This window comes from Ambystoma mexicanum, chromosome 2p, assembly GCF_040938575.1.
Source record: "Ambystoma mexicanum isolate Mex_15411 chromosome 2p, UKY_AmexF1_1, whole genome shotgun sequence".
Taxonomy (NCBI): domain Eukaryota; kingdom Metazoa; phylum Chordata; class Amphibia; order Caudata; family Ambystomatidae; genus Ambystoma; species Ambystoma mexicanum.
The window spans coordinates 607,831,271-607,850,615 of NC_090923.1; the positions used below are offsets into that span (position 1 = coordinate 607,831,271).

Sequence of the window (19,345 nt, forward strand, 5' to 3'; positions counted from 1 at the left end):
AGGTTGTTCCCGTCGAAGGGCATTTCCAAAACCTTGGTTTGTACGTCCTGGCGGAAATCCGTGGCCTTGAGCCATCCTCGTCGTCTCAAGCAAACGCTGTTGCCCAACTGACGGAAACCGGTGTCGGCGATGTCCGTTGCCACCGTGATGGCGTGGTCCGAAGCAATCTCCCCCTCCTTTAGGATTTCAAGGGCCTCAGCCCTTTTGGCGTCCGTAAGGAAGTCTAACAGAGGGGCGATTTTGAACCACAACTCCCTGTCGTAGCGGGCTACGATAGCCAGGGTGTTGGCCGCCTTGATAGTCGTCGCTGCATATGAGATGATCCGTCGTCCCATCGTGTCCAACTTCCTGCCCTCGCCGTCCGGCGGGGAAGTTGATGTCGAGGCCGATGCCCCCCCAGCTTTCTTCTTTGCCGCCGGGGTAGGTTGTGCCCGAAGGCACAAGGGGGCAGCGTCGGGGACTCGGTACTTCTTCTCGTACCGGTCCCTCTTTGCCGGCGCCGTGGCAGGGTTCTTGAGGAGGGCGAGCCCCTCATCCCAGATGTCATCAAGAAGCGGTACGGCGAGGACCGTCTTCCTTTTAGCCTCGCGTCGTTGGTAAAGGAACCCTTCTTTCTTCTTTTCTTCTGGGCAGAGCTGGAAAAGCTCGGATGCCCTTGAAATCATGGCATGAAAGGATCCGATCTCGTCGGGCAAGGACGCCCGAGCAGGGGGCGACGGGGGACATGTCCTGTCGTCCCCTCCGTCGTCATCTGTACCTGTCGTAGCCGTGTCTGTGCCTGTATCATCCCCGTGGTAGTAGACCAGGGGGAAGGCAGAGCAGGCCGCAGAGGTGGGAGAGGTGGCGTAGGATGCGTCCTCCTCCTCTTATGCGGTCGACTCTCTGAAGGTCCTGGCTACGGTTCCCCCGTCGGGTCTGGCTCAGGTACCTCCATCGGGGAAGGGGCAACCTTGTCCTTATCTCTGAGCATAAGGACTGAATCGCTGACAAAATGGCCGCCGAAGTGTCCTGTGGCGCCGGAAACGACCGGTGCGAGGGCTCTTGAGGGCTCCCGATGGGCTGGGCCTCTTCCACGACTTCGATGAGCTCTTCAGAGGTCGTGTCCGTATCCACGATGGCCACCAGCCCCTCCCCCACCTTTTCCAACAAGGACTTCGTGGGGGTCTTCTCAATGGGCCTCAAAGACGACTCCCTCCGCGGTGGCAGGGAGACTCTGGGTCCTGAGGGCACCTCCACTGGTGTAGCCTCCACAGGCTGAGCCAGGGCCGCAGCAACATCCTCAATCGAGGTCTTAGCAGGGTGAATTAAGGCCATCGCCACCTTCTGGACGCCTGGGGCCTTCACCTTGGGGGGAGGGTCCGAGCCTCGCTCCCCCTCTGCCGGAATCTTCAAGATCGACCCGGGCCTCTCCAGTTTCTCGTCTCTCCAGAAGCTACGTCGGGTTCTCGGACTTCCTCTTACCCGAGCCAGAGCGTTGGCTCGTGGTTGATGGCGCCTGGGAGGGTGCGCCCTGCCTGGCATCCAAGGTGCCCGACCGTTCGGCGCTCCCGGTGCCCGCGGACTCGCGGTGCTTAGCCTTTTGTTGGGCCCCCATCGCCGGGGCACCCTCACAGGACATAGAAGACCGCTCGGACTTCTTTTTCTTCTTCTCGCCCGACAGGCTCTTCCCTTCCAGCCAGTTGGCGAGACGGAGGTGGCGATCCTTCATGGTCCGCTCCGACATGTTCCCACAAACCGCACAGTCCTTCTCCGTGTGCGTCTTGTCCTCATGGAGACAGTAGAGGCATAACGAATGCTCGTCCTCCTTGAAAACATTCTGAAGCTGGCATCCAGAGCAGGTCCTGAGCAGCTTCCCGGGCGTCGAGCTTCCTTTCTCCTGGGCCATGTCCGGGGTAGGCCTCGGAACTTCTGGAATCCTCCAAAAGCGTAACTCGACGAAAACTTCACCCTTGAGGGGCGTAGAAAACTCCGAAACGATCCCCGTTGATCGGATGTAGAAACGGTGGAGCTTGAGGCTCTATTTAACCTGAAAAAGCGCGAAAACGCAGCAAAAGCTCGAGAGCTACAGCACGAGGACTCCCAACACTTGAACGTGCGGTAAAAATCTGAGGATGGCTGCCAGAGGCGGGGCTTAGGGAGAGGGCAGTCATTGGCTGGGGGCAGTATGACCCAGAGACCAGTGATTGGTTACTACTAAGAAAGACAGATCAGAAACGAAACTGATACTGATTTTTTTCTATACCGAGGATTCCCGACCTGACGACGGGGAATATTCATGAGCATGTGAATCCATGCCAGACCCCATGCTGGAGAACATGACAAATATCCAGTGAATTTCATGAATTTCATGAATATTTTGAGTGGAGAGTTCAAAATATTTCACCTAAATACCGCGAGCGACAGAGCGCAGCGTGGGAGCCCAGAATAATTCAGTGGAGACATTTTACCACACAATTGACAATTAGGTAACAAGCCATACAATTTACAGTGGGTTCTCCAGTCTAACACATGACAAAATCCAGTAAATGCCATGTCATCAACAGTACACTACATATGAGCACTTTATATCATTTTCATAAGGCTGCAGCCTACCCATGACAGTACAATGATTAAATCACATGCATGAGGCTGCTGCCATAGGTTGTTTGACAATAAATCACCCCGTATCTAGGAGGAAGCTCACTTCCTAATGTAGCTTGTAGCATTGACGTATGCTGACTCTCCATTTTTCCAGGCACGAGTCGATTCCCTCGGAACCGCTAAGTCATTTCACACCCCGCATTGTACAGATGCTGTGTTTGACTTTCATTGGGCCACAGGAGACACTCTTGCTATTCCCTAATCACAGTCACAGACAAGTGCATACTAAAAATTGGTAGATTTTTCCTTCCGGTATTCTATTATCTTTTAGATAAGCGGCCCAACTGCGCCCCCTAGGAATTAGAGGAACTATAGGCAGTGTTAGAATTCACCTCTATCCTTTTGTCTTCTGTGTATGCACTTGTCCATTAGGGATTCTCCCATCACCCGTACGTGGTGTCCCTCCTCTTGAGGACTCCTACGGCTTAATGTGACTCTGTTACTAACATTCACTAACTTGGGCTAGTGTTCCAATTTTCGTGTTATAACTTTGCCGCATGGACGAAACCCTTGTAACTATTAAGCACCCCCCAGGGTGTTTTTGCACAATCCAAGACAACTGGCCTGTAAAAAAAAAAAAGGATAAAAAGATAAATAAATAAAATAGTCTATTTTATCTTCTCAGAGAGTAAAGAGGTGGAATCAAGCCAATGGAGACAGGGACTGAAAAGGTAAATAATGACAGTATTTTTTGTTGTTGTTAAGAAATGCACGGTGGATGGGAGGTTGAAGGTGAGTGGGTGATGAGCAAGATGAGCCCGCGGCTACTGTAAATCTTAGAATATGGGAGTTGTTTCAGCATCGTCACTGGCGACCATAGCCACCCCAGGTGCTATTTTGCCAATACTAACAAAAAGAGAGATAGAGGGGTATATGGCACCAGCCTACCCTAAGTGTGAAGGGATTAACCCTTAATGAATTGCAACAACCAAGCTGGTGCTCATCTTCACTGCATTCTCTGGGTGGGTTCTATTCTTATACCCTATTCAATTCAGGGCGAGAGAAGAAAACAACTTAGACGTGGATTTGTAAAAAAAATAAACATATATACAGCGTCGTTTTGAGTGTCCACTTCATTAGTATTCTGGTGCCACATCGGGTAAGGGCCCTGATTGTAGGACTCAGTTGCCGTATTGATGATTTCTACACTTCAAACCCAACAATCGATTTTCTCGTTGAGTCCTTTATTCATACTGTCAGTAAGAAAAATGAGCTGCTGTTCTTTTTTCAACAGGATTCTTTTGTCTTTATTGCTATCCAACCCTGACCTCTGTTTATATAGAACTGTCCAGCTGATATCTTCCACCATGTGGTTGTGCTCAATCCAATGGTCTACAAGGGGTGCATTCCGAGTCCTATTTCTTATGCAGCTTTTATGTTCCCCAATCCGGATTTTGATTTTTCTATCCGTTTTACCCACGTAGATTTTTTTGCATGGGCACCAGACCATATTAGAATTGCAGTTGGTGAAGCTTTTCTGTTGCCACAGGGTTGGCAGACCAATGTCTACTGCTGTACTTTTAAAGGTGGATGTACAGCATAAGCAATTTCCATATTGTGTATGTCCCGTCAATACTGGGAACCCCCATTGTTGTGGTAATGTCTTTTGCTTCATCGGTTTCTTGCTGATGTCGTTTCTAGTCAGGTGTTCTTTAACATTCTGAATTCTTTTGAAGGCAATAATGGGTCTTGCGATTGGGTGGTCACTATTCTCCAACAGGTGCCAATTTTTACCAATGATTCTTTTGATTCCATTCGAAAGATGGTTGTAGGTTTTGACAAAAACGAGTCTTTTATTTGTTTCTTTCTGTGTCCGTTGTTCCCTATATTCTGGGAGGGCATCTCTATTGTTGTTATTCGCCCGTTTCCAGGCGTCCTGGGTGATCTTTCTCGGATAGCCTCTGTTCTCCAATTTGTCTTTCATTTTGGCTGCTTCTGTCTGGTAGTCTGTACTTTTGGTGGTGTTCCTTTTCAGTTTTAGAAACTGTCCCAATGGTAAATTATTACGTACATGGCGGGGGTGAAAACTGGAGTAGTGTAACAAGGAGTTTCTATCTGTTGTTTTATTAAATGGTTTCACGTGCAGTTTTTTTGTCTCAGGTTCGACACAGATGGTAATGTCTAGAAAGTCTAGAGAGATTGTACTGAATTGATGTGTAAATTTCATGAATCCATTCTGCAGGTTAATCCACTTGAAGAAGTGCTCCAGTTCATGTTTATTGCCAGTCCAGATGATAAAAATATCATCTATGTATCGTCGCCATTTTCTAATGTGGCTTTTGAATGGATTGGAATCGTTCATGATGATGTTCATTTCGAAACCCTCCATGTACAGGTTAGCCACACTCGGCGCCAGGGTGGCGTCCATGGCTGTCCCTTGTATCTGTTTTGAAAAATTCGCCATTAAAGTGGAAATAGCTTTCCACTAGGGCCATTTCCGCACACCATACGATGAAGGAGACGGGGGTGTTCTTGACAGTATGGTCTCTTAAGAGTTTTTCTTCTAGCACCTCCAAAGACAATTGTTGGGGAATACTAGTGTACAGAGCCACTACATCTAACCGCACCAGAAACTCAGTTTGTGGATCAAAATCAAAATCTTCCACTTCATATATAATTTGCGTGGTGTCCAGTAAAAATGAGGTCATCTTCTTCACCATTGGTTGAAGGAATTTATCTGCAAATCGCGATAAGGGTTCTAAGACGGAGTTCACCCCTGAGACTATTGGTCTCCCCGGTGGATTGACCATCGCCTTGTGTATTTTTGGTAAGATATAAAATTGTGGAATCTGGGGTTTGTCTTTGATAAGAAAGAGAAAGTCACATTCTTTCTGACTAATCCAGCCTCTTTCTTTTGCTTTTAGAGCTTTGTGGGTAATCGTTTTCAATAGGCGTGGTGTGGGATCCTCTGTGAGTTGTTGGTAGCTTGTGAGGTCCAACAGTTGACGATTGCATTCCCTTATGTAATCTGCTCAATTTAGAATCACTGTAGCACCTCCTTTGTCTGTCCTGCGTATTACGATTTCTTGATTGTTAGACAGTTGTTTAATAGCATGGGATTCATTGTTGCTGATGTTGTGGAAGATCTTTTTTCCTTTGGCTTGTTGTTCTAGGGTTTTGATCTCTTTGAGAACCCGTTTTTGGAATACCAATGCTCCTGGAGTCTGGGCTGCTGTTGGCATACAGAAGGTGGATTTATTACAAAGGCCTGATTCAGAGGTCTCTTGTTCTTAAGCGTGGTCCTCAAAGAATTGGTGTAGATGGATTTTCCTCATGAACTGGCTGAATTCCTGTCGGAACGTGAATGGGCTATGTAAATTTGTCGGCACAAAGCCCATCCCTTTCTCCAAGACCTGCATTTCTTGTTCTGTGGGTTGGTAGTCTGAAAGGTTCACCACAAGGCTGCCATGCTTCGAGTGACCCGGGGTTCCAGATCCCAGGCCTCCACGGCCTTCTCTAAAAAATGTTGTTGGTCGTGTGGTCTACCTCCCTGATTCCCCTCTCCCCTATTGCCTCTCCGGCCTCTAGAGTTGTTTTCTCTCCTCATATTGCGTCGATTGGGTCGACCACGGTGTGAGGTGTTATCTCCAAATATACGTCCATCGCTTGAACTGAAGGAGGTATTTCTAAAAGACACTTTTTTCCTTCCCTGTCCCCCTTGAGTCGGGGTATCATTGGTTGGTTCTTGGGTGAAATACATTTCTTGTGTGTACGGGAAGGCCTTCTCATGGCTGAAGTTTGTAAGATCTTTATTCATTCTTCTTACCCGTTCACGCAAAGTGTCTTCTTTGAAGATGTTCATCTCCATCAAGAGACCATCAACTTTTTTTTTATAGAGGTCAATGGGGATGGTTTTCTGTATTTCTTCCTCAAGTTTCTTAAGGTCAATCAGTATTTTCTCTGTCATTTCTGTGGCAGTATCTATTATCAAAATCAGCCAGTCCCGGCCGCATTTATTGGCCACATAGCTCCATTCTAGTATAAACCTTGGGTTATCTAGAAAGAGCCTTGGCTCATTTCTCACGACCAAACCTTGAGGTAATGTTCCTTTTCTCAGGTACTCAAGCATAATGGAGCCATGAAGCTCAGTTCTTATTAGTCTTTTCTTCATATTGCTTAGCTCATCCCAGTTCGTGATGTTAGTAGTGGCTTCCGCGGGGCCTCCCAGAAAAGTTGCTTTTTCAAGTAGTTCTCCGACGTATTTATCGTCATAACTTTTGCATTTGTCCAACGCCATTGTTAGTTATTGCTTTAAAAGGTATGATACAGTTATCTCGCTTAATTAGAGTGAATCTTTCTAATACAATTTAGGGCATATCAGCCCGTCATTTTTCATTCATTTTACTCAGCAAACCCTAACTCGGCACTCTTACAACTACCAGTGTTCGGGCGTATTAGCCCAACTCTTTTTATCTTCCAGGAACCCGTGAATTTTGCCAATAACCATCTGAGGAGAGGGCAATTATCAGCTGGTAATGGTTCCCTTTCGCAAGCCCATTTCCGAAGCCTGTCATGCCTTTACCACCCCATCCCTGCCCACCCCTGACCTGAACATCACCATTAGCTCCCCGGCAAAGTAGATCTAGGGATCTAACCATTTTAAAAAAGATGAGAATGTCTTTGCAGAAAGAAATACTAGCTCAGTTCCTGGTAGAACAGTAATAAGGGAGCTTAAATGATCTCCTTTGATCTTTCCATTGCAGGCAGAGTACACAAGGAAGTGCAGCAGAGACGGAGGACCAAGAAAGTACCTGAATACATTATTATTTTTTTTAAACTTTAATTTTTTATTTGCATTTTTTCAATGAGAACATTGCAAACAAGCCCCAACCCTCGCCACCCCCTTACCCACCCACCCCAACTTGAACCCACCCCCCAACCCCTTGTCCAAACCAGATCTGTTGTCCCGGGAGACTTTTAACGTTCTCTTCATCTCCTGTGCTTGGGATGTGATGCGGCTAGTGGCCGTAAGTCATTATTTTACTGAAATGAATTACAGAATGCAGACTGGGGGATGAGCACTACATGAGATAGCATCTGTTAAATGTGTTATACATGCTAATAATGCCCCATTCCAAGCTTCCTGATTGGTGGAGACGGGTGCTCATGTTCGTGATGATGCTCTGATGGGCAGTGGTTGATGGTGAATGTTTTAATTGGAGGTGCATAAATATTTCCCACAAACGTGTGGGCGGGATCAAGCGAAGCGAGGAAGCAAGAACCAACCAACTGTGACACAGGGGACCCCCCCCAGAACATTTTTTGAAATAATGGTGTAAAATGGAGCATTCTTACAGCACACTTTTCTGAAGAAATTGGGTAAAAAGTCACACAGTTTACAACTAGTTTTGTAGGGTCTCATATGCAAAAACAACAATAGATGAAAGTGAACAACAGTGCACAAGAGCATTTTCTGATGTATTTTCATGATGCCTTTTCCCGTAGTATATGCCAGAATACAATTATTTTCAGGCTGGATGTACCTATACATTTGCATGATTTCTGTACCAATATTGGCCTGCATTCCCATATCAGAAAATACAAGTTTGCTTTGTGCATATTGCCAGCAATGATACTACAATAAAACATGCCCAGGCTGGCTCTTCCAATATATGTCAGTATCCCCACGTAAGAAGATACTACTCCTGGCTTTGCCAGTAAAAATGCCATGCCACAACAACAAAACATATCAAGACAGGTTGCTCCACAATAGGCCAGTTTAGCCATGTAAGAACACTCATACTGGCTTTACCCTTGATGGAGGTAAAACATGCAATGCCACATCAGAAAATATATCCAGACTGGTTGCACCAAATTAGGCCAGTCTAACCTCATGATAACACTTAGGACAGTCTAGACATGCATATAACACGTAATAGGATTGCTTTATTCTTGATGATCATTAAAACACGCCATGTCACAGTAAGAATATATATCCACAGTGGGTCAGCAACATAGTCCAGGCTTGTGACGTAATAACACTTATCATTTTGGCTTTATCTTTGCACCCAGTAAAATATGGTATGTTGTGGCTGCACACGTGCTCCCACGTTCTTCTGTAGCCTCCTCCCTCGCACAATCAGAAGACAAAATACCTACAAACTTACATTCATACAAAAAATAAAACAGTTTTCCTTACCTGCAGCCCCAGTCCTGGTCCGCCTGTTACAATGGTCCTCCGACTACCAGTCAACACAACAGGAACCAGAGAGAGCTTCCTGGTTCCTGAGGGGCATGTGCAGTGGAGCCAGGGTGCCTCCTGAAGTCCACCCATGGAGGCCTAAATGTGCAGGGAGATGTAGTAGCACCCCATTGACACAATTAGGCCTGTGATTCCCCACAGATGGGGGAACAGACTGCCACTGCACAGATACGTCTCGGGGCTCCGGTATTACCACAGTGGTGATTCAGTACAGTATAAAAGCATATTAATCAGACCAATAATTTTGCCCGTATTCACCTAGACTTCTTATATTCTTATATTTTTGTATCTGTGTCAAAAGCACTTACCCACAATCCCTGAGGATTTCAGCAGCAGGTGGATGGAGTAGCTGGACAGCAAGGCTACTGCAGTGAGGAGGAAGCTACAGGAGGGACACAAAGATAGGGGGTAGGTTAAGAAGCAGTTTTGTGTGGATATGAAGATAGCAAACAACTGAAAGGAGGACGAAGGGAGAGGTATGCATATCCTCTCTCTCTTGCTTAACAGGCACATCTAGTAAGTGAGTTCACAATAGGTCTCAAAACCAAACAGGACATCAACAGCATGATGTATGCTTCCAATTTTCACTTAATTCCTTCTCCCACACTCCTGCCAGACAAGATAGTATTTATCTTTGACCATGCAATTGTCACCTATGTTGCAACATTTACAGTAAGTTATAAACAAGGAAAAAACATACACACAACAAATGTGCGGTATTTGCTTGATAAACATTTTAATTTAAGACAGCCATATGTAATTTTGTGTAAGTTGCTTCACAGGCTCATTATATCATCTTTGTTTCTTCATAGCAATGATGGTTGTGAATCTTCTCTGTGTTCACATAGTATGTGCTTCAGTAAACTGAATAATTCAAAGCGTCCCTGGATCACTTATCTTTTTATTATCCTTGGTACTGTACATGTTTTAGCCTTAGATTTTTATTTAATTTACTCAACATAGATTCTCCTCAAGGTCAGGGTAGACCCATCATTTACTGTTGTTTTTGTTCAATTGTACTCAAAACTTGGTCAGTTGCCGTCTTGGTTCTCTACAATGTCAGTGTGGAAGATAATCATGTTTTATGTATAACTTCTCCTCAGGGCCAACATAGCCACACAAATTGTATAGTGTCTGGTTGTGCATCCTTATTAGCAAAATATAAAATATACAGCAAAATAAAATATTTTCATAGATGTTATAGATTTTTTTATATTGCTGCTTGTGACAATTGGAAAAGGACATTACCCACCTTACACCTCCTGGGACCCACATTTCCTCCACTGGCGCTCCAATTGCACTCCCTTGCTTTTTAATAATAGCAAGTCACAGATAAACTCTGGGATTGACAATTGTTTGAAAGATCTATTCTAGACCTTGAAGGGGACAATTTATCTACTACTGATATCATCTTATAGTTGAAATGATTCAGAGTTATTGCTAACACCTCAAGCATGATGTATTGTCATGCTGAGAAAGTGTGAGCTGATACAGTATTCCATTTAGGATCAGAATTAGACAGTCACTGAGGTTTAACTAACTGAAAGCTCCCATTCACGTCGTGAATGCAAGCATTTATCAAAACATGCTCAGACCACAACACATTGCCTGAAGGGCTTCACAGAAACTGGCACAGAAAAAGAGCATGATATTTTGGTAGGTAACAAATTAACGTTGCAGAATGGGGAAAATGTGCGGTGTGGTGGTGTCTATGTGTGTGAGAAGCTTGCCTGTTCCCTTAAAATGGAATCTCCATAATTTAGTGGCTCATTTTTTCCAAGAAAGTGTGGAGGGTAATTGGGACGACAACCGACACAGTTCTCCGTAAATTTTATTCGTGTGCACTTTTCCTTGATATGTTTTTCACAATTTTTTTTTTACTTTAATGGGTTGGTCACCCCCAAACCTTCCCTTTAGTCCACCCCCCCCCCCACTTCCTTGCCCCCACCAGCACCTACAACCACAACATATATTTAGGAATAAACATTTGGTGAAAAACATATCGCGCGAAAAGTGCACACAAACTAACATTGAAAAACATAAGAATTACAACCTACACTTGATTAAAATAAAAAATAAAACATTGTTTGGGTTGTGTTTACAAGCAGCTACACACATCCGTTTGCAACACAACAAGGGGCCATATTAAACGGCCATAAACTACTCCCCTCAAACTTTTGTGAGGTTGTTTGCACGACTGTCCCTCTCAAATATTTACCAAAGGTAAACACGGATTCTGTATGTCTTGAATAATGTTTGCATTCCTAGAATAATTTCTTTGGAAACCCTGTGCATAGGTGTTAGGGAGTTTTACTAAAGACCGCCTATGGTAGGACTAGAGAAGACTCAATCTTAGGTGTACAAGGCTCCAATTATTAGATTTGGCCTGAACCACCTAAAATGTTTGGTAGCAATGGCTGAGCAGCCAGGCTTAGTCTAGCAGAGAGAAGGGCTGTCAGTAAGTACAAAGAACTCAGGGAACACCTATAGTCAAGAATACACTTGTACATAATAGATGTACACAAATATGGTTATTTATTATGAACAATAAGGCAACTAACGTAATATTGGAATTACAGGTAAGTAAACCTATTCACATTTATACAGTAAGACATTTAAGCATTACTCAAGGCAATAGTAGACTTTAGATGAATACAGGTAAGTAGTCAGAGTAGTAAATCAATTCTTGCAACCAACATTAGTAACCCAACATAGATACTGGTAGGTACATTTCAGAAGCCTATACTTTAAGAAGTCCAACCCTATCTAGGGATAAGAGTCTCAAGAGTCAGAGGCGGCACTGGGGAACCAGGGTCCCTGGACAGCAAAATAAAGGAAACGGATGCTGTCAAAGTTGACAAAAATAGCAGGTTTCTTCTGTGTTGCAGGTAAGTAAAATGTTTAGTTTAAAGGTGGTTCAGGGAGGTCAGGTAGACCCCGTGAAGGATTGTAGAACAAAGGACCAGGGTCCTTAGGCCTGGGAGAACACACTTGAGTTGTCCACCTCAATGTGTCACAGAAAGCTCGATTCAGCAAAGCAAGCAACCAGGTGAGTACCTACGAGTGGGACAGTACCTTTTCTTGAAGAAAGAAGACGGTGCCACGTGCGGGTCCCCAGGCTAAGCAACAGCAGCTCCTGTTCGGATTATTGGCCTGGAGGCTGAAGAAGGAACTTTTCCAGGGAGCAGACATTCAGCTTCTTTGGATGGGACACCCAGGAGATGATCCTCATGATACTGCTTGTTTGGACTCGACGTAGGCTTCAGTTCAGTGACGGTTTTCACATCTCAGACTTCTCTCTGTTTCTTAGTCCCTGACTTGGAATGGGAGAGATCTCAGAGCGGGAGTCACTGGATTCCAGGCAGAATGCACACAAAGTTCCAGCCAAAACTGCATTTCAGGAGATGATGCACAGCAGATTCGATTCAGGTCAAAGGGTATTGGGAAATTGCAGCCCAGAACGGTTGCAGCTTTTCGGGCGATGGTTCAAATGCAGGTTGCCTCAAGACTGCCACGTGCGGTCCAATCAGTCCAGGTGAGGAAGTAATCCGTTCTGGATCTTCCCTGTCAATCACGAGAGAAGGCTGGAGCTGTAGCAGTCACTCAGCACTCCTTGGCGTTCGCTGTAGGTGGCTGCAGACGTCTTCATTCCATGGGTCGACTCTCTCTTACTGCCCCAGGACCCTTGGCTTTATGCAGGAAAAACGTCTGGAACATACTATCACCATTGAAGCCATACATGCAAATCTGGGGGCTGGCTTGTCCAAAGTTGGAACTGGATCCAGGCAGCCATACTGTAGGACAAAGACCAGGGGAGTTTTGTTCTCCTCCCCTATGTCCTGTCCTTTCAGGCACTCAGAGAGCTTTGGGGTGGTTTCACAAGGAAGCCAGCTAAGTACAAAAGAACTATCAAGACCTCGGCCACCCAGCATGGCAGAAGATGGCTCAAGAAAGGACAAGTCATCAAGATTTGGAGAAAAAAGAAGACAGGCATCATTTTAGGTCAAGGTTCGCCCATGTGTCCCTTACAACAGCTGCAACAGCAGCCTGCTTGCAAGTTTCACTAAAAATAGGTGAACAAAATCCACTGCCACGAGCCCCTCAGATGAACTTGAAAGTTACAGGAGAAGTGGAAAAGGGTACACATTGTGTCTCCTCAGCACTCCACATAAGGCGGGGGGGTGCCGATGCCACAAAATACAAGTTAGGCAGGATAGAAAGTATCTACTATCCTTGGAAAGAGTAGTTATCACAAGGAAAGCAAAAAGTGATGGGGGACTCGCAAGTGGGGAGATTCATGCACAAAAATAACATTCTACCTCACACTCGGTTTTAGACACATGCTCTTTAAAGGGGTTACAGTCTCTTCAGCAGCCTTTTGCATCCACATTTTTTGAAAAGGCTGGGGACACGGCGTCAGAGAAGGTGGAGGAGAGTGGCAGCGGTTATGGGAAGCTCGCTGTTTTTTTTCAGGGGCGTGCTTTTAAGTTATTTAGTTGTTCTCAACTACAGACCGGGGTCCGTGGTCTTCTACCTTATGCCATTTAAAAGGTCACATTAGTGACAGTATCCCCTGTACACAGAAACCAGTACATTAAGGGAGACACTTTCACCCTTCAACCATCCACTTCCTCACCACACTTTCCTCTCTCCCCACCTCCCTGGCAACCCCACAAATCACTCCAATGTCTGACATAGGATATCTACATATTTGACAATACATACTAATTCACATATTCCAGAGCCTTTTCATGTGCTTATCAATTTAAATATTTTAGGCAAATCCCTCCATCGTCTGACATTTTTGCCACCAAGTTTATTTGTTGTGAACTATTTCTGAAACTTTGAAAGGTTTTGTACAGCTCATGAACACTTGCAGTAATCAGGTTTGTTATTGACACCATCTGGGCCACAGAAACGAGCGGATTGGCTAAGGATTTCCACTTTAGCCAATCACACTGCGCCAGCAGGCGAGTGCCGGCCCAGGAACGAAGGCACAGGGAAAAAGGCTCCTGTCCCAAGCCTGTTGAAGCCGGGAGAGTCGTGGGATCATGCCCCCACCCTAGCGCTCCAAAGCCGAGTTACTGTTCATCTGCTACAGACCCACAAGAGGACCCCAAGAACTCTCATCTTCATACGGTAAAACAAAAACAAAAAACCTTGCCACAAAACTATCACACTGTATACTTTTCCATGTGCCCCCTAGCGTGCTCCCTGCACTACCCGCCACTGCGGGTCAGCTGAGATATCCAACTGGCCATGTTGCTCTATTCCAGCAAGTCCCACCGTTGTGGCCTCCCCGGCTCGTCATACAGCGAAGGCCCGCTATGCCACCCTATTAATTCTCCTGCCCAATCCCAATCATGTGCGCTTTATTTAAATGAGCTCCCCGTTAGAACACGCACTATTGGTAATCGCTTCCGTAGTGCCCCCACCTAGTAAGCGCACACGCCTTGATTCACCTATAATACGGCCACCCGTGCTCACTCTGCATGAATCGCCTGATGCTACATTTCTTTGTTTATTGCCTTGCTTTTCACTACACGCTGATCCCATGTTATTTGAATTCGTGTAAGCATCTTCTACTGCAATGCTGTTTTGAATGATCGACTTTATCATGTGTAACATTCATCACTGTGAACCTTATACTGGTAATTGCTGCATGCCCTTTGATGCAGTAAGATATTCCCCTTTTATGTTCTAGATATTGCTGTCCAGTCTTAAGCTGTCCAGTGTTAATCCGTGACTTATGCAGCTTGCCCAACCGGCACAGAACTATCTGAATAATTGACTACAGCCTGCCCAATCTGCCCAATATTGTTGCCTCATGCCCTGCACTCAATATGCACAAATTTGTTTGATTAATCCGGCAGTCCCACTACACAAATGTATCACACCTCCACCCACAGACCAGCCCTCACCCATTCCTGTAAACCCACACGCAGCTCCCTCATCATCACCCCCGTACACTATCATTAATTCTCACCCTAGCCATCTACTGGCTCACCACCAGCATGCTGCCACATACGGATGCACATTCCTCTCTACTACAACACCAAACTACCACATCCACCTCATCGGCTACCATACCTTGCCAGGCCAGAGAATCAAACCCTTCTACAATTAAGACTCTTCGGGCTCAGAGCACGCTCATAGCCCAATCCTTACCCAGGCATACCTATCACCACCATCCTTAGAAACCGCTGTCTCAGCTCGCGCACTTGCATACCCCCCCCACTCACCCACCTACAACAGTCATCAGTCCACATACAACCCCCGATGACTCACCACACCCAGCCCCCCATTACGCTCACCCTCCCCAGTGTCAATCCTACCCCTCCCTCTCAGACCTATGTTGGCCCCTTCCTCACACCTTGCCCACAATCCACTTCCCGCCCCCCCAAAAAGCCCCGCTCATCCCTACCCTCAAATGTGCCCTTATCAACTCTTGTTCTCTCCCTGCCCAAGCACTCAAAATCAATGACCTCATCACCCTCAATGACTTCGACCTTCTGGCCAACACGGAAACCTGGTTCCATGAAGCCTCAGGCCCAGCCATCTCTCTAGCCCTCCCCAAAGGTTACACCATTCTGAGACAGGATCGGAAGACATCCAAAGGCAGAGGCGTAGATCTTATTGCCAAGGAGTCACTTGCCATCAGACTCTGCAACCATCAATGGGATAGTAACGCTGACCTCCTCCATGCCAAACTCACTCTATCCCCCTCCTACACCATAAATATTGTGATCACATACAGACCACTTGGCACAGCCCCTAATTACCAAAAACACCTCCTCTATATCACAGGAAACAACTTAAAATGTTCCACTTAAACTATCTTACTTGGACACCTCAACCTAGGCCTGCTTGACCCAAAGGACAAAGCAACCGCCTCATTTGCCAAAGAGCTGTCAGACTTAGGGTTCACCCACAGAGTCACTGAGCCAACGCACAGTAAAGGTTGCACCCTTGACTGGATTGCAGACCACAATTGCTCATCCGCCATCATTGATATAGCACCACAACCATGAACGGATCACCATTGCATCCAATTCACCATTCCTACCAGACCTCCTCCCAAAATACTATCCTGCGCCCCTGCAGCTAAAGTCCCAAGCTCCAAAAAACATACCAAAGCTAACCTCCTCCCTCTCCTCGACATCCCAGAACTCAGACCCCCATTTGTGAATAACCCCTCCGCTCTTGCCAACATCTATTCATGCACCCTCACCAAAGCCTTAGAATCCAGTGCCCCTCTTGAGGACAAAAAAGGATAAAACATCCATGCACACCAACTGTTGGTTCACAGAAGTACTTTCAACCCTACGTGCCAACAAACACATGGCCCTAGCTAAGTGGCAATCCACACCCAACCCCTCCACCTTGACAGAATTCAAAGACAGAATTCGAATACAAAAAAGCTATATTTAAAGCCAAATCCGAATCCTTAAACTGCAGAATCTCCACTGCCCACTCAAAATCCAAAGAAATGTTCTCGATCTTTAAAGAACTTGTAACCCCTTCAACCAGTTCAGACGAAATTAAAAAACACGAAACGTGGTGTTCTAGTATTCAGGAAGCCTTCCTTATCAAAATCAATCTAATCCAAGATAAAATGCAATCCCAGCGCAAAGCTCTACCCAAACAGGACAATATGCACAGCCCCATCACCTCTACGCCTCAACCTAACACCCCTCTCTTCTCCTTCAGAGAAGTCTCAGAAAAGGAAGTAGCGGACCTCCTCTAACACATCAAATCATCCACCTGTAAAGGAGATATCTGCCCATCTCTAGATCCTACCTCCCCCAACAATTACCGACCCATCACCACAGTCCCCTTCTTTCTCAAAATCCTTGACAAAGCTGCCCACTCCCAAATCCAACACTACCTCGAATCCAATGCCATCCTAGGAAAAAGACAATCAGGCTTTTGCAAAGGCTATGGCACAGAAACTGCCCTTTCAGACTTAAAAAAACAAATCACTAAAATAATGGACATGGGCAAACCAGCACTCCTGGATCTCTCTGCGGCGTTTGACCTGGTTGTTCACAACATCCTGACCTCCCACTTATCCAACGCAGCCCACTTCTACACAAAAGCCACCTCATGGATAACATCCTTTCTAGAGGGCAGAGTGATGAAGGTCTACTCCGATCAAGCCAATGCACCACCCACCACCATCCACTGCGGAGTACCCCAGGGGTCATGCACCGCACCTACCCTTTACAACCTATTCACAAAGCCTCTCTTAGACAAACTGGATTTGCTCGGCACAGCCTACACAAACTATGCCGATGATACGCAAGTACTTCTCCCTCTCACTGGCTCATACGACCAGGACGCAGCAGCCCTCCATCAAATCTACTCTACGATCCAAACCTGGATGGCAGTCAATGGACTCTCCTTAAATGGGGACAAAACTGAGATTATCCTCCTAGGCCCCAAGGAAATTGTAAGAGGATTCAATTCAACACTACAGCTAAGTCAATGCCTAGTCTGGGATACTGAATGGAAACCCTTATTGATATATCTTTACGTCCAGTTCATGCGTTCTGGATGACTACCCCTATATAACACCCCTCTCTTGGAATCCCCCTGACCCCACTGAGCCACGAAGTAGTTCTGTTTTGCAAGTTTAAACGGTTTATTTGATAATTTAAACAATATATATATCACACTTTATAATAAATTAATAATTGAATATCACACTTAATCTGAGCAGTAATCAATAATGGATAGTCCGGCACTAGCACACTTCTTTATAATCAATGATGAGTGGTTATAGGATGGATACAATAGCAACAATACTTTTATGGTTTCAAATGGATGCAATGTGGAATGAAATGCAGTACAGAAAATAACTTGATAGGATTTCAGCAAAAGACAATGTAATCACTTTCTTGGACAATTCACCCCAACTTTTATGCACTGTAAGGAGATGAAGATGACACAGTTCTTAGGAATGCAATCAAATAGAATTCAGTTCAATTCCCCCCCAGCAGCTTATACAACAGATAGGAGTTTTGAAACACAGGCAAAATGCTTTGAATATGGTGACAATGCAGTGAGAAATATGCTGAAAATGGTTTTAATTCCCTTTAGGAGGTTCAGGGTGAGTGAAATATACTTGGGATGAGTTCAGGCTCACTTTAGCAAGGATCTAGGAGTAACTAGCAGGTTAAACGAATTTTTGGCAAAGGAAAGCAATGAAGCTGCTGTTTACACACGTGGCTGGATTTTTAACCAAATTGCAAATCGCGGTAAAATTCGCGAGTGCGAGAATCGTGATTACGGCAAAAGTATTAGGAGTAGGAAGTCGTTTGCAGGCTTTTTGAACAGCTGAGATTCTAAGCTTTCAGAGGAAAGTTAAACCAAGTTCCTAGCCCAAACGGTTCCAGAGATACGGACGATTAAATAAAGGTAGTTTTTCGGATTTGAAATTTTAAAAGTTCAAAGCGACAGGTTACAGCTTGCAGCTAGAAAATGACAAGTGACAGCTTTGCAAATGACAGGTGACAGTTAGGAGGCAGTTCTGGTTAGATTAAAATAGATTGAATTATATTATTTTAACTAAGAGATTGGTTCTGCACAGTTCTGCTAGGTACTCACAATATAATTTTAAAAGGAATGGGCCTAGCCACGGATCTGTTCAACAGGTTTTCTTCACTCTCCACGGACGGTTTCTGCGCACAGCGTCTGGGTCAGCTCTACTCTGCTGGTCTGGTCTGAGTCTCTGGTTCTGATCAGGTCTGTGGGTCAGGATACAGCGGTCTCCGGTTCAGCTGGTCTCTCTCTGGATACAACACTGCTCTCTGGCAAATGGCAACAGTTCTTGCAAAGAATTCAAACAGCTCGCCTGGCTGTGAATAGTGGCAATGATTTGAGGCCTGCTAAAGAGGGATTTAGCTTGTAGTTGAACTCTCTGCTACAAATTCTGAAGTAAAGTCTTGGTCTCTGAAGGTGGATAGATTGAAGTCTCTAGGTTGGCTCTCTGGAGGTTGATGGAGGTAAAGTATGGATTTTCCCGGCACAGCGTCCCGCAGCAGGTGGAATAGAATCCCTATCTGTCCTGACTGTCTGCTTTTATGTGTTTTGAAAGTGGGTGGAGAGGCTAGCTTTCTAGGCCCTACCCCTCTCCACTTGTCATTGGCCACTTCCTCCTCTTCCCCTTGATTGGGGGAATGAAATGAAGTGTCATCATGATGAGGTCTGTTTATGATACAGAGAACCCACCCCTGTCAACTTTACACACAATCTATATTTCACCTAAAGACATATTTCATAGATACACAGTGGTTTGAAATTACATGCACCCATCACATATCACATGAGGTATACCCTGTTCAAACTCTGCTCTTCCTGGGGCTTGGGTTAAAAAATGGCAACATATTTCACTTTTTGGTCGGGTTACCAATATTGGATTTGTCCCCGCATTTACACAAATGTTCGCAAAGCATGTGGGCATTAGGTGGTGGAGTGTCAGATTTTTAACATACATACATT

The 19,345-nt window shown here is 45.4% G+C and overlaps 1 protein-coding gene across 2 annotated transcripts in view; it reads right to left on the reverse strand.

The window, feature by feature from the left end:
• Window positions 1-19,345, reverse strand: part of SLC38A3 (solute carrier family 38 member 3) — a 558,646-nt gene that overhangs the window by 186,360 nt on the left and 352,941 nt on the right. For both annotated transcript variants that reach the window (XM_069644136.1, XM_069644135.1), the window contains exon 5: window positions 9,151-9,224. In XM_069644136.1, coding sequence (XP_069500237.1) covers window positions 9,151-9,224 — 74 coding nt within the window. The remainder of the gene's footprint in view (window positions 1-9,150; window positions 9,225-19,345) is intronic.